The sequence below is a fragment of the Thunnus maccoyii genome, chromosome 24 (genome assembly GCF_910596095.1).
Source record: "Thunnus maccoyii chromosome 24, fThuMac1.1, whole genome shotgun sequence".
NCBI lineage: Eukaryota > Metazoa > Chordata > Actinopteri > Scombriformes > Scombridae > Thunnus > Thunnus maccoyii.
Window position 1 is genome coordinate 9,443,047 of NC_056556.1, and position 13,875 is coordinate 9,456,921.

The window sequence follows — 13,875 nt, forward strand, 5'->3', positions numbered from 1 at the left end:
CATTTTAAAAAATAACAAATGTTTACCAAAATGCTTTATAGAGACTGAGAATTACAATCAAATAAAAACACAGACATAATTATGAGGATTAAGGGGGAACATTAATAGCGTAGAGTAAAATATGGTTGGATGGATAAAATCCTAAAAACACAACAGCACTGTACAGAAAACATATAAGAAAAAAAATATTTATATCCAATCTGTCTAGGCAGAACCATATTTCTCTCGGGGGTGTTTTAGTCTTCCACACCTATAACAGGTAAACAACAATGTTACTTGTACCAGTACGGATTGTCTATATAAATAGTACCTCCCATATTCCCTACCCCAAGCCAAAAATTAGTAAGAATCACTTAAATACTAAACAAAACATTGAACTAAATACAATAAATCCCCCCCATACTTGGCCTTAGCCCGTGACATCACTGGTGATGTCAGCAGGAGCTTAAAAGCAGGAAGTGGTTGGGTGCCTCCCCCTTTAATCTCCTAAAGCAGGGTGAGTATGATGAGAAACACAACAAGCTAATATATAACTCAGGAAACTCAAGGCTATATCAATAAACTGAACTTAAACAATTCTTTACTGTCTTGATTACTGTGATCTACTATTGAAAGTAATTATTATAATAACTTGGATGTTTTCCAAAGAGGGAATCTGGTGGTGGGTTGATCATTTTCTTGGAATCAATTAGTTGTTTGGTCGATAAAATGTCAGAAAAAGGTGAAAAATGCCAATCACTGTTTCCCAAAGCCCAAGATGACGTCCTCAAATGTTGTTTGTCCCAACAACAGTCCATAACCCAAAGATATTCAGTTTACTATCACAGAAGACTAAAAAAACCAGAAAATATACACATTTGAGAAGCTGGAAGCAGAGAATTTGGACGTTGTTTTTTAATAAAAAGATAATTTAAAAAGTTGGCGATTAATTTCATGGATGGCAACTAATCAATTAATCAACTAATTGTTGCAGCTCTATTGTTAACACATTTCTGATATTTGGAGTTTGGCTAAGATGCTCCGCAAGTGGTTGAACTGTCTTTTAAGTGGGTCTTCTTTGTGATGAATTGAAGAGCTAATTAAAAGTTAAAGAAATCAAAGCCAATACACACCAGTTATTAATATAAATATTAACTCTATGTGTAAATAAAAATAAAGATAAAGAAGGAAAAATGGAGGAAGTGATGAAGATAATGAGGGAAAAGAGGTGACATCATTCTCCTAGGTTTCTTGGGAAAATGTGAGGGTTGGTGTTAGAGGCAGATAAATTAACTGTCAGGTACTGAGTTTAACCACTTCTCTTGCCCCCACCTCATCTGTGCATCCCTCCTCCGTGATGGATGGCACTTGGGGCCCCCCGCTCTGCTTCCCTGACTTCAACTCCTCCTGCAGGCGTCTGCTCCTACCCCATTTTGAGTCTGCACTCCTCTACACCCTGCTGGCCTTCGTCTCTCTGCTCACTGTCACACTCAACCTTCTCGTCATCATCTCCATCTCCCACTTCCAGCAGCTCCAAACCCCGACTAACACCCTGCTTCTGTCTCTGGCCGTGTCCGACCTGGTGGTGGGGCTGCTGGTGATGCCTATTGAAGGCCTGCGCTACATAGAGAGGTGTTGGATGCTGGGGAGGCTGATGTGTGCTCTGACTCCTTATGTCTCTTACTGTATGCTCTCTGCCTCTTTGGGCCACATGGTGCTCATATCCATAGACCGCTATCTTGCTATCTGTGACCCACTGCTCTATTCCTCTAAAGTCACCCTGAACAGAGTTAAAATTTCAATCTGTCTGTGTTGGGCTTGTTCTCTTCTGTACAATGGGTGTATTCTGATGGGACATTTAGGGCGGCCGGACAGGTTCAGCTCCTGCCACGGCGAGTGTGTGGTAGTCATCAGCCACATCTCAGGCACACTAGACCTCTTCTTCTCCTTTGTTGGGCCCTGTACTGTCATGGTTGTGCTGTATATGAGGGTGTTTGTAGTTGCTGTTTCTCAGATGAGAGTCATTCAGTCACAGACTGCTGCCACTAAGATGAGAGCGGCTCCGACTGCTAAAAGATCAGAGAGGAAGGCAGCCAGGACTCTTGGCATTGTGATAACTGTGTTTCTCATGTGCTTCTGCCCGTATTACTACCCAGCTCTGGTAGGTCAAGACACCTCCACTAGCTTGTCATACTTTGGTGTGTTGTCCTGGGTCATGTTGATGAACTCCTGTGTGAACCCTCTGATCTACGCTCTGTTCTACCCCTGGTTTAGAAAAGCTATCAAACTCATCCTAACACTCAGAATACTGCAGCCTCACTCTCAGGAGGCCAAGATCCTGTAGACAGGACTGAAATCATCTGTGTTTAGTCATTTTTCAGTGTTTTGGAAACACATTCTCACCTCTCTGTGTGCGCGCTCTCTGACGTGTATGACAAAGATTAAAGTGACAATGGATTTTATCTTCACAATTTAGCCATCCAGATCCAGATTTCATCTCTACACTCTCAGTGTAAAATGTGTTGCTTTTGTCTTTATCTCACTGTCATAAGGACCGAAAAATCATAGAAAAGCACAATAGTGAATCATTGTTCACTTGTTTCTACATATACAGTGTAGTCAGGAAGTAATTTGGCTGAGCACTGATGTGCACAATTACTCACTTTAGGGTATTAAATCCATCATTTTCCTGCTGCCTTGTTCCAAAATAAAAAGGCTATGATTCCCACATTGTTTATTCATTATCTATGAATACATTATTAGTCAGTCAACAGAATGGTTATATGTGATTACTTAGTTTTGATTAATATGAGTACAGACATGATGTACAAAACCATAGGCATATCTAAAATGTTTTTAAAATAATGCATGATAATACATTTGGATATACTAACTTATATAATAGGTTTATATATTCTAATCAAACATACTAGACAGTAGGCTTGTTTCTCCTCAGTGGCCTTGCTGACCTTGTTAGTTTCTTTGCTTTCCTACCACTTTATATTGAGCATAATTTCAAGATAAATGCTTTAAAGTGGTTTGCACTTCCACTATCACTATTATTCATCATTTAATTGTAAGCTTTTCAAGAAGCCAGTTAATAAAAATAATCAAATCAGTGTGTTGTATTTTCTTCCATGGTTTATTTATTGTACTATAACAAAGCTGTCAAATGCAAAATGCCTGCAGTTTTTATTTTTTGCCTTGATGCTGACATTTGATTTTTTAAAACAAACACAAAAACTTTAAATTTTCCAAAACCAACATGCAACAAATGGCATGTTTTGTCCCGCCAAAATAAGAAAGTCATACACACTAAATTAACCACTACATTTATAGGTTTTTTTTTGGATTTTCACTTTGCACGTAGACTTACCCATAAGGCAACCACACCCGGATGTCTGTGTGGAGCCGGCCTGTGAATCACAAAGGACAGAAAATAATTAGAAAACAGTCATTCAAATTGGAAAAATCTGAGTAAGAGGAAAATAACAAAACACCCATTCACTTCCCTTAGGCTGAACTATTACTACAGTCCTCCCTTAATCAAGACATATAACATCTATGGAGAACAACAAAAGACAATCAGTTTTACAGGACACATTTTTAGGTAGAAATATGTAAAAATGATGGACTCTGAGGGATAAATTTGCTGAAAAAGTAACACTTTCTTTGCTCAGTCACAAGATATACATGTTCTGGCTGTAGCCACATGGGGGCGCTACAGGAGTCTTAATAGCACAGTCTACAATATGCTCTAAAAGATGCTTGTTGCACCTCTTTAAAGTAAAAAAAAGCAATACACCTACAAATATTCTAAAAGCCTCTTTCTGCGACATTTTAAAGCACAACACCACCAAATTTTACCACCTTTTTTTACAACCATGAGTCAGATCAAATCTCACCCACTGTGAAATGATGGAAACCTCAATTCCTACTTTACTGTGAAACATGGTAGTTTGCAGTATGTTGTCACCTGAAATGTCTGTTGCACAAAAAATAACACACCGTCAGATTTAATATACACTTTATGACAACTGAGCTTCAACTGTATACTTATTTTTCACTTTTAGACATTTGAGGAAATTTTCCACCTAAATTTGCATTTGCCTTACATTTGCTAAGGTAAAAAGTCATTTGAATTGCTTAAAAGGACTTTTTAAGCAATTTACACCTTACAGTATTCCTTACAATATTTGAGCCTTAATTGTACACATTTTTTTGGTTTTACTTGGTTTGTGTCCCTTTTTAATGCTTTACTTACAGCTTAAGTGCTCCATCTTAGAACTTTGAGACACATTTTTTTATTTGCATGTTGTGATATCCTGTTCTGTTTAGATTTACACATTCAAGGCTTTGAGTTGCATTTAAATCAAAGTTTGAGCCTTCTGGTGCTTTTCAATATTAGCTATACTGCATGTATACTGATCAGAATGTATCATTCATAGCTTTGCAATGGAAAAATAGGCCAGAGGCTGAAGTGATGAAGATGATGATGCGTGAGAGAAGTTGCATCACTGCTGTCAGGTGATGTTTGGAAAGAAGGGAGGGTGGCGGCAGGTTAAAGGAGGATAAATTAACTGTCTGGTGGGGAGTTGCATTTCTTCCCCTCCTCCATGATGGATGGCACTGGGGGCCCCCCACTCTGCTTCCCTGACTTCAACTCCTCCTGCAGACGTCTGCTGCTACCCCGCTCTGAGTCTTCACTCCTCTACACCCTGCTGGCCTTCATCTCTCTGCTCACTGTCACACTCAACCTGCTCGTCATCATCTCCATCTCCCATTTCCAGCAGCTCCAAACCCCGACTAACACCCTGCTTCTGTCTCTGGCCGTGTCCGACCTGGTGGTGGGGCTGCTGGTGATGCCTATCGAAGGCCTGCGCTACATAGAGGCGTGCTGGCTGCCGGGAAGGCTGATGTGTGCTCTGACTCCTTATGTCTCTTACTGTATGCTCTCTGCCTCTTTGGGCCACATGGTGCTCATATCCATAGACCGCTATCTTGCTATCTGTGACCCACTGCTCTATTCCTCTAAAGTCACCCTGAACAGAGTTAAAATTTCAATCTGTCTGTGTTGGGCTTGTTCTCTTCTGTACAATGGGTGTATTCTGATGGGACATTTAGGGCGGCCGGACAGGTTCAGCTCCTGCCACGGCGAGTGTGTGGTAGTCATCAGCCACATCTCAGGCACACTAGACCTCTTCTTCTCCTTTGTTGGGCCCTGTACTGTCATGGTTGTGCTGTATATGAGGGTGTTTGTAGTTGCTGTTTCTCAGATGAGAGTCATTCAGTCACAGACTGCTGCCACTAAGATGAGAGCGGCTCCGACTGCTAAAAGATCAGAGAGGAAGGCAGCCAGGACTCTTGGCATTGTGATAGCTGTGTTTCTAATGTGCTTTTGCCGGTATTACTCCTCAGCTCTGGCAGGTCAAGACACCTCCAATAGCTCGTCGTACTTTAGTGTGTTGTCATGGCTCATGTTGATGAACTCCTGTGTGAACCCTCTGATCTACGCTCTGCTCTACCCCTGGTTTAGAAAAGCTATCAAACTCATCCTAACACTGAGAATACTGCAGCCTCACTCCCAGGAGGCCAAGATCCTGTAGACAGGACTGAAATTATCTGTGTTTGGTCATTTTACATTGTTTTGGAAACATGCTCTCACTTCTGTATGTGAGTGTGCTCTCTGACATATATGACAGAGATTTAAGTGACTGGATTTCTATGATTTAGAGAAGTGTATCTTCACAATTTAGCCTCTTTTTTTCTTTTCAGTTCCATCCATATTTCATCTCTACACTCTCAGTGTAAAATGTGTTGCTTTTGTCTTTACCTCACTGTCATAAGGACTGAAAAATCATAGAAAAGCACAATAGTGAATCATTGTTCACTCGTCTCTACATGTACAGTGTAGTCAGGAAGTAATTTGGCTGAGCACTGATGTGCATAATTACTCACTTTAGGGTATTAAATCCATCATTTTCCTGCTGCCTTGTTCCAAAATAAAAAGGCTATGATTCCCACATTGTTTATTCAATGTAGATGTGAACAACCTGAAACACTTAAATCTGAAGGTCAGCACTTAAACCTCATAATCATTCATTCACTATTTTTAAAGCCAATTCACTGGAGCACAGAGCCACAACACATGCACTGTACAATGAATGGCTTATGTGCATTATGTATGAATATATTATTAGTCAGTCAACAGAATGGTTATATGTGATTACTTAGTTTTGATTAATATGAGCACAGACATGATGTACAAAACCATAGGCATACCTACAATGTTTTTAAAATAATGCATGATAATACATTTGGATATATTAACTTATATAATAGGTTTATATATTCTAATCAAACATACTAGACAGTAGGCTTGTTTCTCCTCAGTGGCCTTGCTGACCTTGTTAGTTTCTTTGCTTTCCTACCACTTTATATTGAGCATAATTTCAAGATAAATGCTTTAAAGTGGTTTGCACTTCCACTATCACTATTATTCATCATTTAATTGTAAGCCTTTCAAGAAGCCAGTTAATAAAAATAATCAAATCAGTGTGTTGTATTTTCTTCCATGGTTTATTTATTGTACTATAACAAAGCTGTCAAATGCAAAATGCCTGCAGTTTTTATTTTTTGCCTTGATGCTGACATTTGATTTTTTAAAACAAACATAAACATTTTGAATTTTCCAAAACCAACATGCAACAAATGGCATGTTTTGTCCCACCAAAAATAAGAAAGTCATACACACTAAATTAACCACTACATTTATATGTCTTTTTTGGATTTTCACTTTGCACGTAGACTTACCCATAAGACAACCACACCCGGATGTCTGTGTGGAGCCGGCCTGTGAATCACAAAGGACAGAAGATAATTAGAAAACAGTCATTCAAACTGGAAAAATCTGAGTAAGAGGAAAATAACAAAACACCCATTCACTTCCCTTAGGCTGAACTATTACTACAGTCCTCCCTTAATCAAGACATATAACATCTATGGAGAACAATAAAAGACAATCAGTTTTACAGGACACATTTTTAGGTAGAAATATGTAAAAATGATGGACTCTGAGGGATAAATTTGCTGAAAAAGTAACACTTTCTTTGCTCAGTCACAAGATATACATGTTCTGGCTGTAGCCACATGGGGGCGCTACAGGAGTCTTAATAGCACAGTCTACAATATGCTCTAAAAGATGCTTGCTGCACCTTTGTAGAGTAAAAAAAGCAATAAAGCTACAAATATTCTAAAAGCCTCCTTCTGCCACATTTTAAAGCACAACACCACCAAATTTTACCACCTTTTTTTACAACCATGAGTCAGATCAAATCTCACCCACTGTGAAATGATGGAAACCTCAATTTCTACTTTACTTTGAAACATGGTAGTTTGCGGTGTTACACTGGATTGCATTATATCTTAAGGTGTTCATGTTATTCTGACAATGTATGTTGTCAGCTGTAATGTCTACTGCACAAAAAATAACACACCATCAGATTTAATATACACTTTATGGCAACTGAGCTAAAACTGTATACTTATTTTTCACTTTTAGACATTTGAGGAAAATTTCCACCTAAATTTGCATTTGCCTTACATTTGCTAAGGTAAAAAGTCATTTGAATTGCTTGCAAAGGACTTCTTAAGCAATTTACACCTTACAGTGCATTCAGAAAGTATTCAGACCCCCTCACTTTTTTCAATTTTTGTTATGTTGCAGCCTTATGCTAAAATCATTTAAATTCATCTTTTCCCTCATCAATCTACACTCGAAACGCCATAATGACAATGTGAAGACAGAATTTTAGAATTTCTTGCAAATTCAATAAAAAGGAAAAACTGAAATATCACACCGACATAAGTATTCAGACCCTTTACTCAGTATTTAGTTGAAACACCTTTGGCAGCGATTACAGCCTCAAGTCTTCTTGGGTATGATGCAACAAGCTATGCAAGCCTGGATTTGGGGTTTTTCTGCCATTCATTCATCTCTGCAGATCCTCTAAGCCATTTTCAGGTCTCTCCAGAGATGCTCGATTGGGTTCAAGTCAGGGCTCTGACCCGGCCACTCAACAACATTCACAGAGTTGTCCGTAAGCCACTCTTGCGTTGTCTTGGCTCTGTGCTTAGGGTCATTGTCCTGTTGGAAGTTGAACCTTCAGCCCAGTCTGAGGTCCTAAGTACTCTGGACCAGGTTTTCATTAGGGATATCTATGTTATGGGGTATTGAGTGTAGACTGATGAGGGGAAAAATGAATTTAAATGATTTTAGCATGAGGCTGCAACATAACAAAATGTGAAAAAAGTGAAGGGGTCTGAATACTGCACTGTATTTGGGCCATAATTGTACACACTTTTTAAAGTTTACTTGGTTTGTGCCCCTTTGCTTGACTTACAGTAACTCTGTTACAACTTACAGCTTAAATGGTCCATCTTGGAACTTTGAGACACTTTTTTTTTATTTGCATGTTGTGATATCCTGTTCTGTTTAGATTTACACATTCAAGGCTTTGTTGCATTTAAATCAAAGTTTGAGCCTTCTAGTGCTTTTCAATATTAGCTATACTGCATGTATACTGAACAGAATGTATCATTCATAGCTTTGCAATGGAAAAATAGGCCAGAGGATGAAGTGATGAAGATGATGATGCGTGAGAGAAGTTGCATCACTGCTATCAGGGGATGTTTGGAAAGAAGGGAGGGTGGCGGCAGGTTAAAGGAGGATAAATTAACTGTCTGGTGGGGAGTTGCATTTCTTCCCCTCCTCCCTGATGGATGGCACTGGGGGCCCCCCACTCTGCTTCCCTGACTTCAACTCCTCCTGCAGACGTCTGCTGCTACCCCGCTCTGAGTCTTCACTCCTCTACACCCTGCTGGCCTTCGTCTCTCTGCTCACTGTCACACTCAACCTGCTCGTCATCATCTCCATCTCCCACTTCCAGCAGCTCCACACCCCGACTAACACCCTGCTTCTGTCTCTGGCCGTGTCCGACCTGGTGGTGGGGCTGCTGGTGATGCCTATCGAAGGCCTGCGTTACATGTTGATGTGCTGGCTGCTGGGGAGGCTGATGTGTGCTCTGACTCCTTATGTCTCTTATTGTATTCTCTCTGCTTCTTTGGGCCACATGGTGCTCATATCCATAGATCGCTATCTTGCTATATGTGACCCACTGCTCTATTCCTCTAAAGTCACCCTGACTAAGGTTAAAATCTGTATCTGTCTGTGTTGGGCCTGTTCAATTCTCTACAACGGGCTGATTCTACTGGACCATTTAGGGCGGCCGGACAGGTTCAACTCCTGCCACGGTGAGTGTGTGGTAGTCATTAGCCACATCTCAGGAACTGTTGACCTCTTCATCACCTTTGTTGGGCCCTGTACTGTCATGGTTGTGCTGTATATGAGGGTGTTTGTAGTTGCTGTTTCTCAGATGAGAGTCATTCAGTCACAGACTGCTGCCACTAAGATGAGAGCGGCTCCGACTGCTAAAAGATCAGAGAGGAAGGCAGCCGGGACTCTTGGCATTGTGATAGCTGTGTTTCTAATGTGCTTCTGCCCGTATTACTACCCAGCTCTGGCAGGTCAAGACACCTCCAATAGCTTGTCGTACTTTAGTGTGTTGTCCTGGGTCATGTTGATGAACTCCTGTGTGAACCCTCTGATCTACGCTCTGTTCTACCGCTGGTTTAGAAAAGCTATCAAACTCATCCTAACACTCAGAATACTGCAGCCTCACTCCTGGGAGGTCAAGCTCCTGTAGACAGGAGTGAAATCATCTGTGTTTGGTCATTTCCTGTGTCACTTGTGTGTGTTTATGTGTCCTTTGGCAAGATCTCAGTTTTACCATATTTCATCTCTATACTTTGCAGTGTAAAAATGCTTTCTCCCCCTTTTATCTCACTGTCAGAAACAATAAGATATAAGTGAAGTGATATGAAGTGTCTTTGAGTGCCTTGAAAAGTGATCTTTAAATAAAATATATTATTATTATATACCTTCATATATAAAACTTAGGGGTGGTGTATGTATGAATAAATGCATTATGACTCATTTGTTATGACAAAGCAGTACTGCTTTATGTGTTTACTCCCCTATCACAAGATGTACAAAAATCAGACGCATTTCTTATCAACACTGCACAGAGATTAGTCAGTCTGCTCTGTTTCTCATCAAATTATTTCCCTGCTTTCTCTTAAACAGAGTATATTAAGCACAATCTCCATAAAAAAAAGCTTTTATGTATTCTCCTGTTTTTCATTCAAGCTGTGCAATTTATTAAAATATATTAATGTGCTTTTTAACTCTTGCATGATTTATTACCTGTTGTGTTAACAATGCTGTTAATTTTAAAAAGGACTCATTAACACTCACTATTGCACTATACTTTGGTATATTTATTCTGAATTCAGACTTATCCATAAGACGGTTTCAAGATGGTTGGAAAATGGTTATTAAACTTTTAGTCATTTGAAATGGCAATATATGAGCAGGCGGAAAGTAATAACACACATTCTCCCCTTCCTTATGAGCCTGAATATAACAATGTAGCTACAGCAAACAACAGTGTTTTTAAAGCAGCTCTTTGGGTATAAATCTATATAAATACTTAAATATTTGCTGTCTATTTCAATTTATTTCACATTTTTGTCATCATTATATAGTCCTGGCAGTATATAACAATAATTTCCAATGATATAACTAAGAAAAAGAATGGATGGATGGATGGATGGATGGATAGATTAAACAATTAAAAGACAACTAATTCATTTAAGGTCAGAGGTCTGGAACAATAGATTTCTGGATTTCCCATCCAGCTTTGCTAAAATCATTAAAAAAAACATATGGTAGGCTACAATTAATATTTAAGACCTTCGTTAAATACCTTAAATGAAAACCTTAAATACCTTCTGAGGCCTTTTTTTAGGAAAGCTGAATCAATGCTTTTAAGACTTTTCAAGACTTGCAGATACCCTGTCATTCAGTCACATGGCTTACATGGACAATTAATGTCATTAATTTCACCTGGGCTTGTCCTGCTCCAAAGCAGAAGGTGGCGGTGTTGCATACCAACATTTAATAAATTACACCGGCGAAGTCATGACCCGCCTTACTCTGCTTCTGATTGGCTTAACCTGATATTCTTACCCTAGTCCTAACCAATCACACTCCTTATGCCTGAGTACTAGCCAATCAGAGGCAGAGTAGGGCGGGTCATGACTTCGCCATCGCGTACAGGACATAATCCAACCTCTGTATGAAAAATGACATGAACCTGAGTCAGTGGTTGTGACACCTTTGTATAAGTTTTTTCCCTAAAACATGTTACGGACATTGTGTCGGGCCGGCGGCGCCGTTTTAAAGGTAAAGACCCCGTTAATTATCCACTAACTGTCTTTCAGTGATAACTGCCGGCTGACTCACCTAGCTGCTAGCTAACTTTAGCTGGTAAAGTTACACCTCGCTGTTTGCTATTGGAACTGGCAACACCTGTTATTTAAGGTTCCTGTATGTGCATTTATATCCGTAAAGTTTGCTATTTCTCCGTAACATAACCAGGTAACTCTGCTCTTGTCAAACTGGTGGAAATTGAAGCCCCACTCCAGTGTATTCTGGCATTTTTAAAAAAAGATATTTCATGTTTTTCTGAGTCATTTCCTGGTAATGTTGATTAGCCACACTGTTCACTAAATATGTTTTGACAAATAACCTAATTTTGCGCTCAAAGTTCAAAAAATTTAAGCTGCAGTCATAGTCATCCTCATAAAATCCCTTTGTTTTTGTGAGCGTCACTGATACAGTATCAGATCTATAAATGGATGTGGGCAGTGGTGGAAAGTAACTAAATACATTTACTCAAGTATTGTACTTAAGTACAATTTTGAAGTACTTGTATTTGACTTGAGTATTTCCATTTGAACTTTAAACTTCTGCTCCACTACATTTCAGAGGGAAATATTGTACTCTCTGGATAATATAACAAGCTTTTAAAATACAACACATTGTTAAAGATGAAACCAGTGGTTTCCAACCTGACGTCTTACATAAAGTAGTGTGTAGTCGGGGTCACATGTCAGATGTCTATGAGTTATTAACAGCTCCACCAAATAGTGATTTTTCTCTCTTAACTTCTCACATGTGTTTCATTTCAATAAATGTTCAAATGATCCAATATTTCAGCAACAATTAAAGAAAAAGTCCAAAAACTGAAAAACTGAAAACTTTTTCTTCTTTCCTCTCCCATTAATCATCTCACGACCCCTCAGATTTATCTGGTGACCCTTTGGAGGGGCCCGACCCCTAGGTTTGGAACCACTGGACTAAACTAGCTAACTGTATGTTAGCTAAGTTACATCTGTTGTGTTTGACTTTGTAGTAATAATGGTTGACTTTGTAGTAATAATGGGTTGTTTATACAGAGAAACATAGTAAATGTTGCCAAACTATCATGAATAACAGAAATTACAACAACAAAAATAATAAATAATAGTAATAAAACCCTTTAAAAATATTATAATAATATTGTGTAACACATACACATATCCTGTCCCCCAGCTATATAGCAGTATTTAGGCTGAGGCTTTCTCACACTTTATTTTGCACATCTCACCACACACCTGGCACAACACACATGCATGCACACACACACATTGACCTAGGTCACTTTTGGGGACATTAAATTTCAGGACTTACATTCATTTCCTGGAGTCTTAACCTAACCCCAACCTTAACCACTTGGCCAAAAATCAGCTTTTTCCCAACTGGGGACACAGCTGTTGTCCCCAGTTGGACAAGCCATCCCCAGTTAACTGATCTTTAGTCTGAAATTTCTTACCAAAGTAGCCTATGACAGACAGACAGACAGACAGACAGACAGACAGACATACACACACACACACATCTCCTGTTCCCCAGCTGTGTAGCAGTATAAAGGCTGGGGCTTTCTCATGCTTTATTTTTCACATCTCACCGCACACCTGGCACAGCATGCACACACACACACACACACACAGTGACCTAGGCCACATTTGGGGACATAAATTAGACCAACATTAATTTCCTGGAGACTTACCCTAACTCTAACCATAACCGATGACCCAAAAAACAGCTTTTTCCCAATTGGGGACACAGCTGGTGTCCCTGATCGGACAAGACATCCTCAGGGGTAGCATATTTCATGTTTTATGATATATCATCTATTTATATTACACCACTGCTCACTCCATGTATACTGTAAGAATATGGGGCCTGGCCACTGAGGAGGAACATTTACAGACATTTATCATAGGCTAAAATAAAGTCAGATGTCATTACTAGAGATGATCCATCAATAAAGCTATCATGTGATTTCACATAACTGTTACTGACATGTAACCTAGTCTGTATAGCTAATGCTGTAAGTACGTGGACAGGTTAGGCTATAATATCATTCCGACACATCGCCAGTGCGCTAGAATGGCACTCTGGTTGCCACGGTAACGGATTACGTCTGACTGTTAACCACAACCCCGTTCTCAGTTTGAGAAAGAAGCGTGAAACAGGAAGTAACACTGGCTGGAGCGAGGCTTTAAAGCTTTGTAACCCATAGCAACCGAAAGTAGCTACCTCATTATCAACATGAACGAATATAATTAATGGTCTACTATAATGGGTACATGTCCTAAATATAAATAATAATGTTATATCTAAACTTTTTCATTTTTGCACATTACTAACTTATCAATTAGTTAAGTCCTTGTAATTAATAAAAATGAATACATTTTAGCTTTAGCACTAAGAGCTATGCATTTGTGTGACTGACAGGATGATGTCATTAACCCTATTTCCCCTGTGATTATTTCATTTTTAACTTATTTTGAATTTTTTTTGTCTCTAATTTCATAGATTTTGTTTTT

The 13,875-nt window shown here is 39.2% G+C and overlaps 4 protein-coding genes and 1 long non-coding RNA gene across 6 annotated transcripts in view; 4 read left to right on the forward strand and 1 right to left on the reverse strand.

The window, feature by feature from the left end:
• The window catches only part of LOC121891776, a 15,165-nt gene continuing 1,290 nt past the window's right edge, over nt 1–13,875 (reverse strand). The window contains exons 2-4 of one of the 2 annotated variants that reach the window (XR_006094151.1): nt 6,793–6,832; nt 3,356–3,395; nt 1–250 (exon numbers count right to left, since the gene is read on the reverse strand). This is a non-coding gene — a long non-coding RNA (uncharacterized LOC121891776). Of the gene's footprint in view, nt 251–3,129; nt 3,396–6,792; nt 6,833–13,875 lie in introns of those variants that run through there. The other variant, XR_006094150.1, reaches the window with a different exon arrangement.
• Nucleotides 943–3,070, forward strand: LOC121891773 (trace amine-associated receptor 13c-like). The gene has a single exon (XM_042404338.1). The coding sequence runs from the start codon at nt 1,337–1,339 to the stop codon at nt 2,321–2,323; it is 987 nt and encodes a 328-aa protein (XP_042260272.1). The 5' UTR covers nt 943–1,336; the 3' UTR covers nt 2,324–3,070.
• Nucleotides 4,531–5,693, forward strand: LOC121891772 (trace amine-associated receptor 13c-like). The gene has a single exon (XM_042404337.1). It carries the CDS (start codon nt 4,596–4,598, stop codon nt 5,583–5,585), a length of 990 nt encoding a protein of 329 aa, XP_042260271.1. The 5' UTR covers nt 4,531–4,595; the 3' UTR covers nt 5,586–5,693.
• Nucleotides 8,757–9,864, forward strand: LOC121891774 (trace amine-associated receptor 13c-like). The gene has a single exon (XM_042404339.1). It carries the CDS (start codon nt 8,757–8,759, stop codon nt 9,741–9,743), a length of 987 nt encoding a protein of 328 aa, XP_042260273.1. The 3' UTR covers nt 9,744–9,864.
• Nucleotides 11,199–13,875, forward strand: part of LOC121891771 (stomatin-like protein 2, mitochondrial) — a 7,508-nt gene continuing 4,831 nt past the window's right edge. The window contains exon 1 of the mRNA XM_042404336.1: nt 11,199–11,344. Within this exon, the coding sequence (XP_042260270.1) occupies nt 11,303–11,344 (42 nt within the window). The 5' untranslated portion in view covers nt 11,199–11,302. The remainder of the gene's footprint in view (nt 11,345–13,875) is intronic.

What these genes read in the sequence shown, in the direction of transcription:
- LOC121891773 (XM_042404338.1), top strand. Translation starts at nt 1,337, where the DNA reads ATGGATGGCACTTGGGGCCCCCCGCTCTGCTTCCCTGACTTCAACTCC.
- LOC121891772 (XM_042404337.1), top strand. Translation starts at nt 4,596, where the DNA reads ATGATGGATGGCACTGGGGGCCCCCCACTCTGCTTCCCTGACTTCAAC.
- LOC121891774 (XM_042404339.1), top strand. Translation starts at nt 8,757, where the DNA reads ATGGATGGCACTGGGGGCCCCCCACTCTGCTTCCCTGACTTCAACTCC.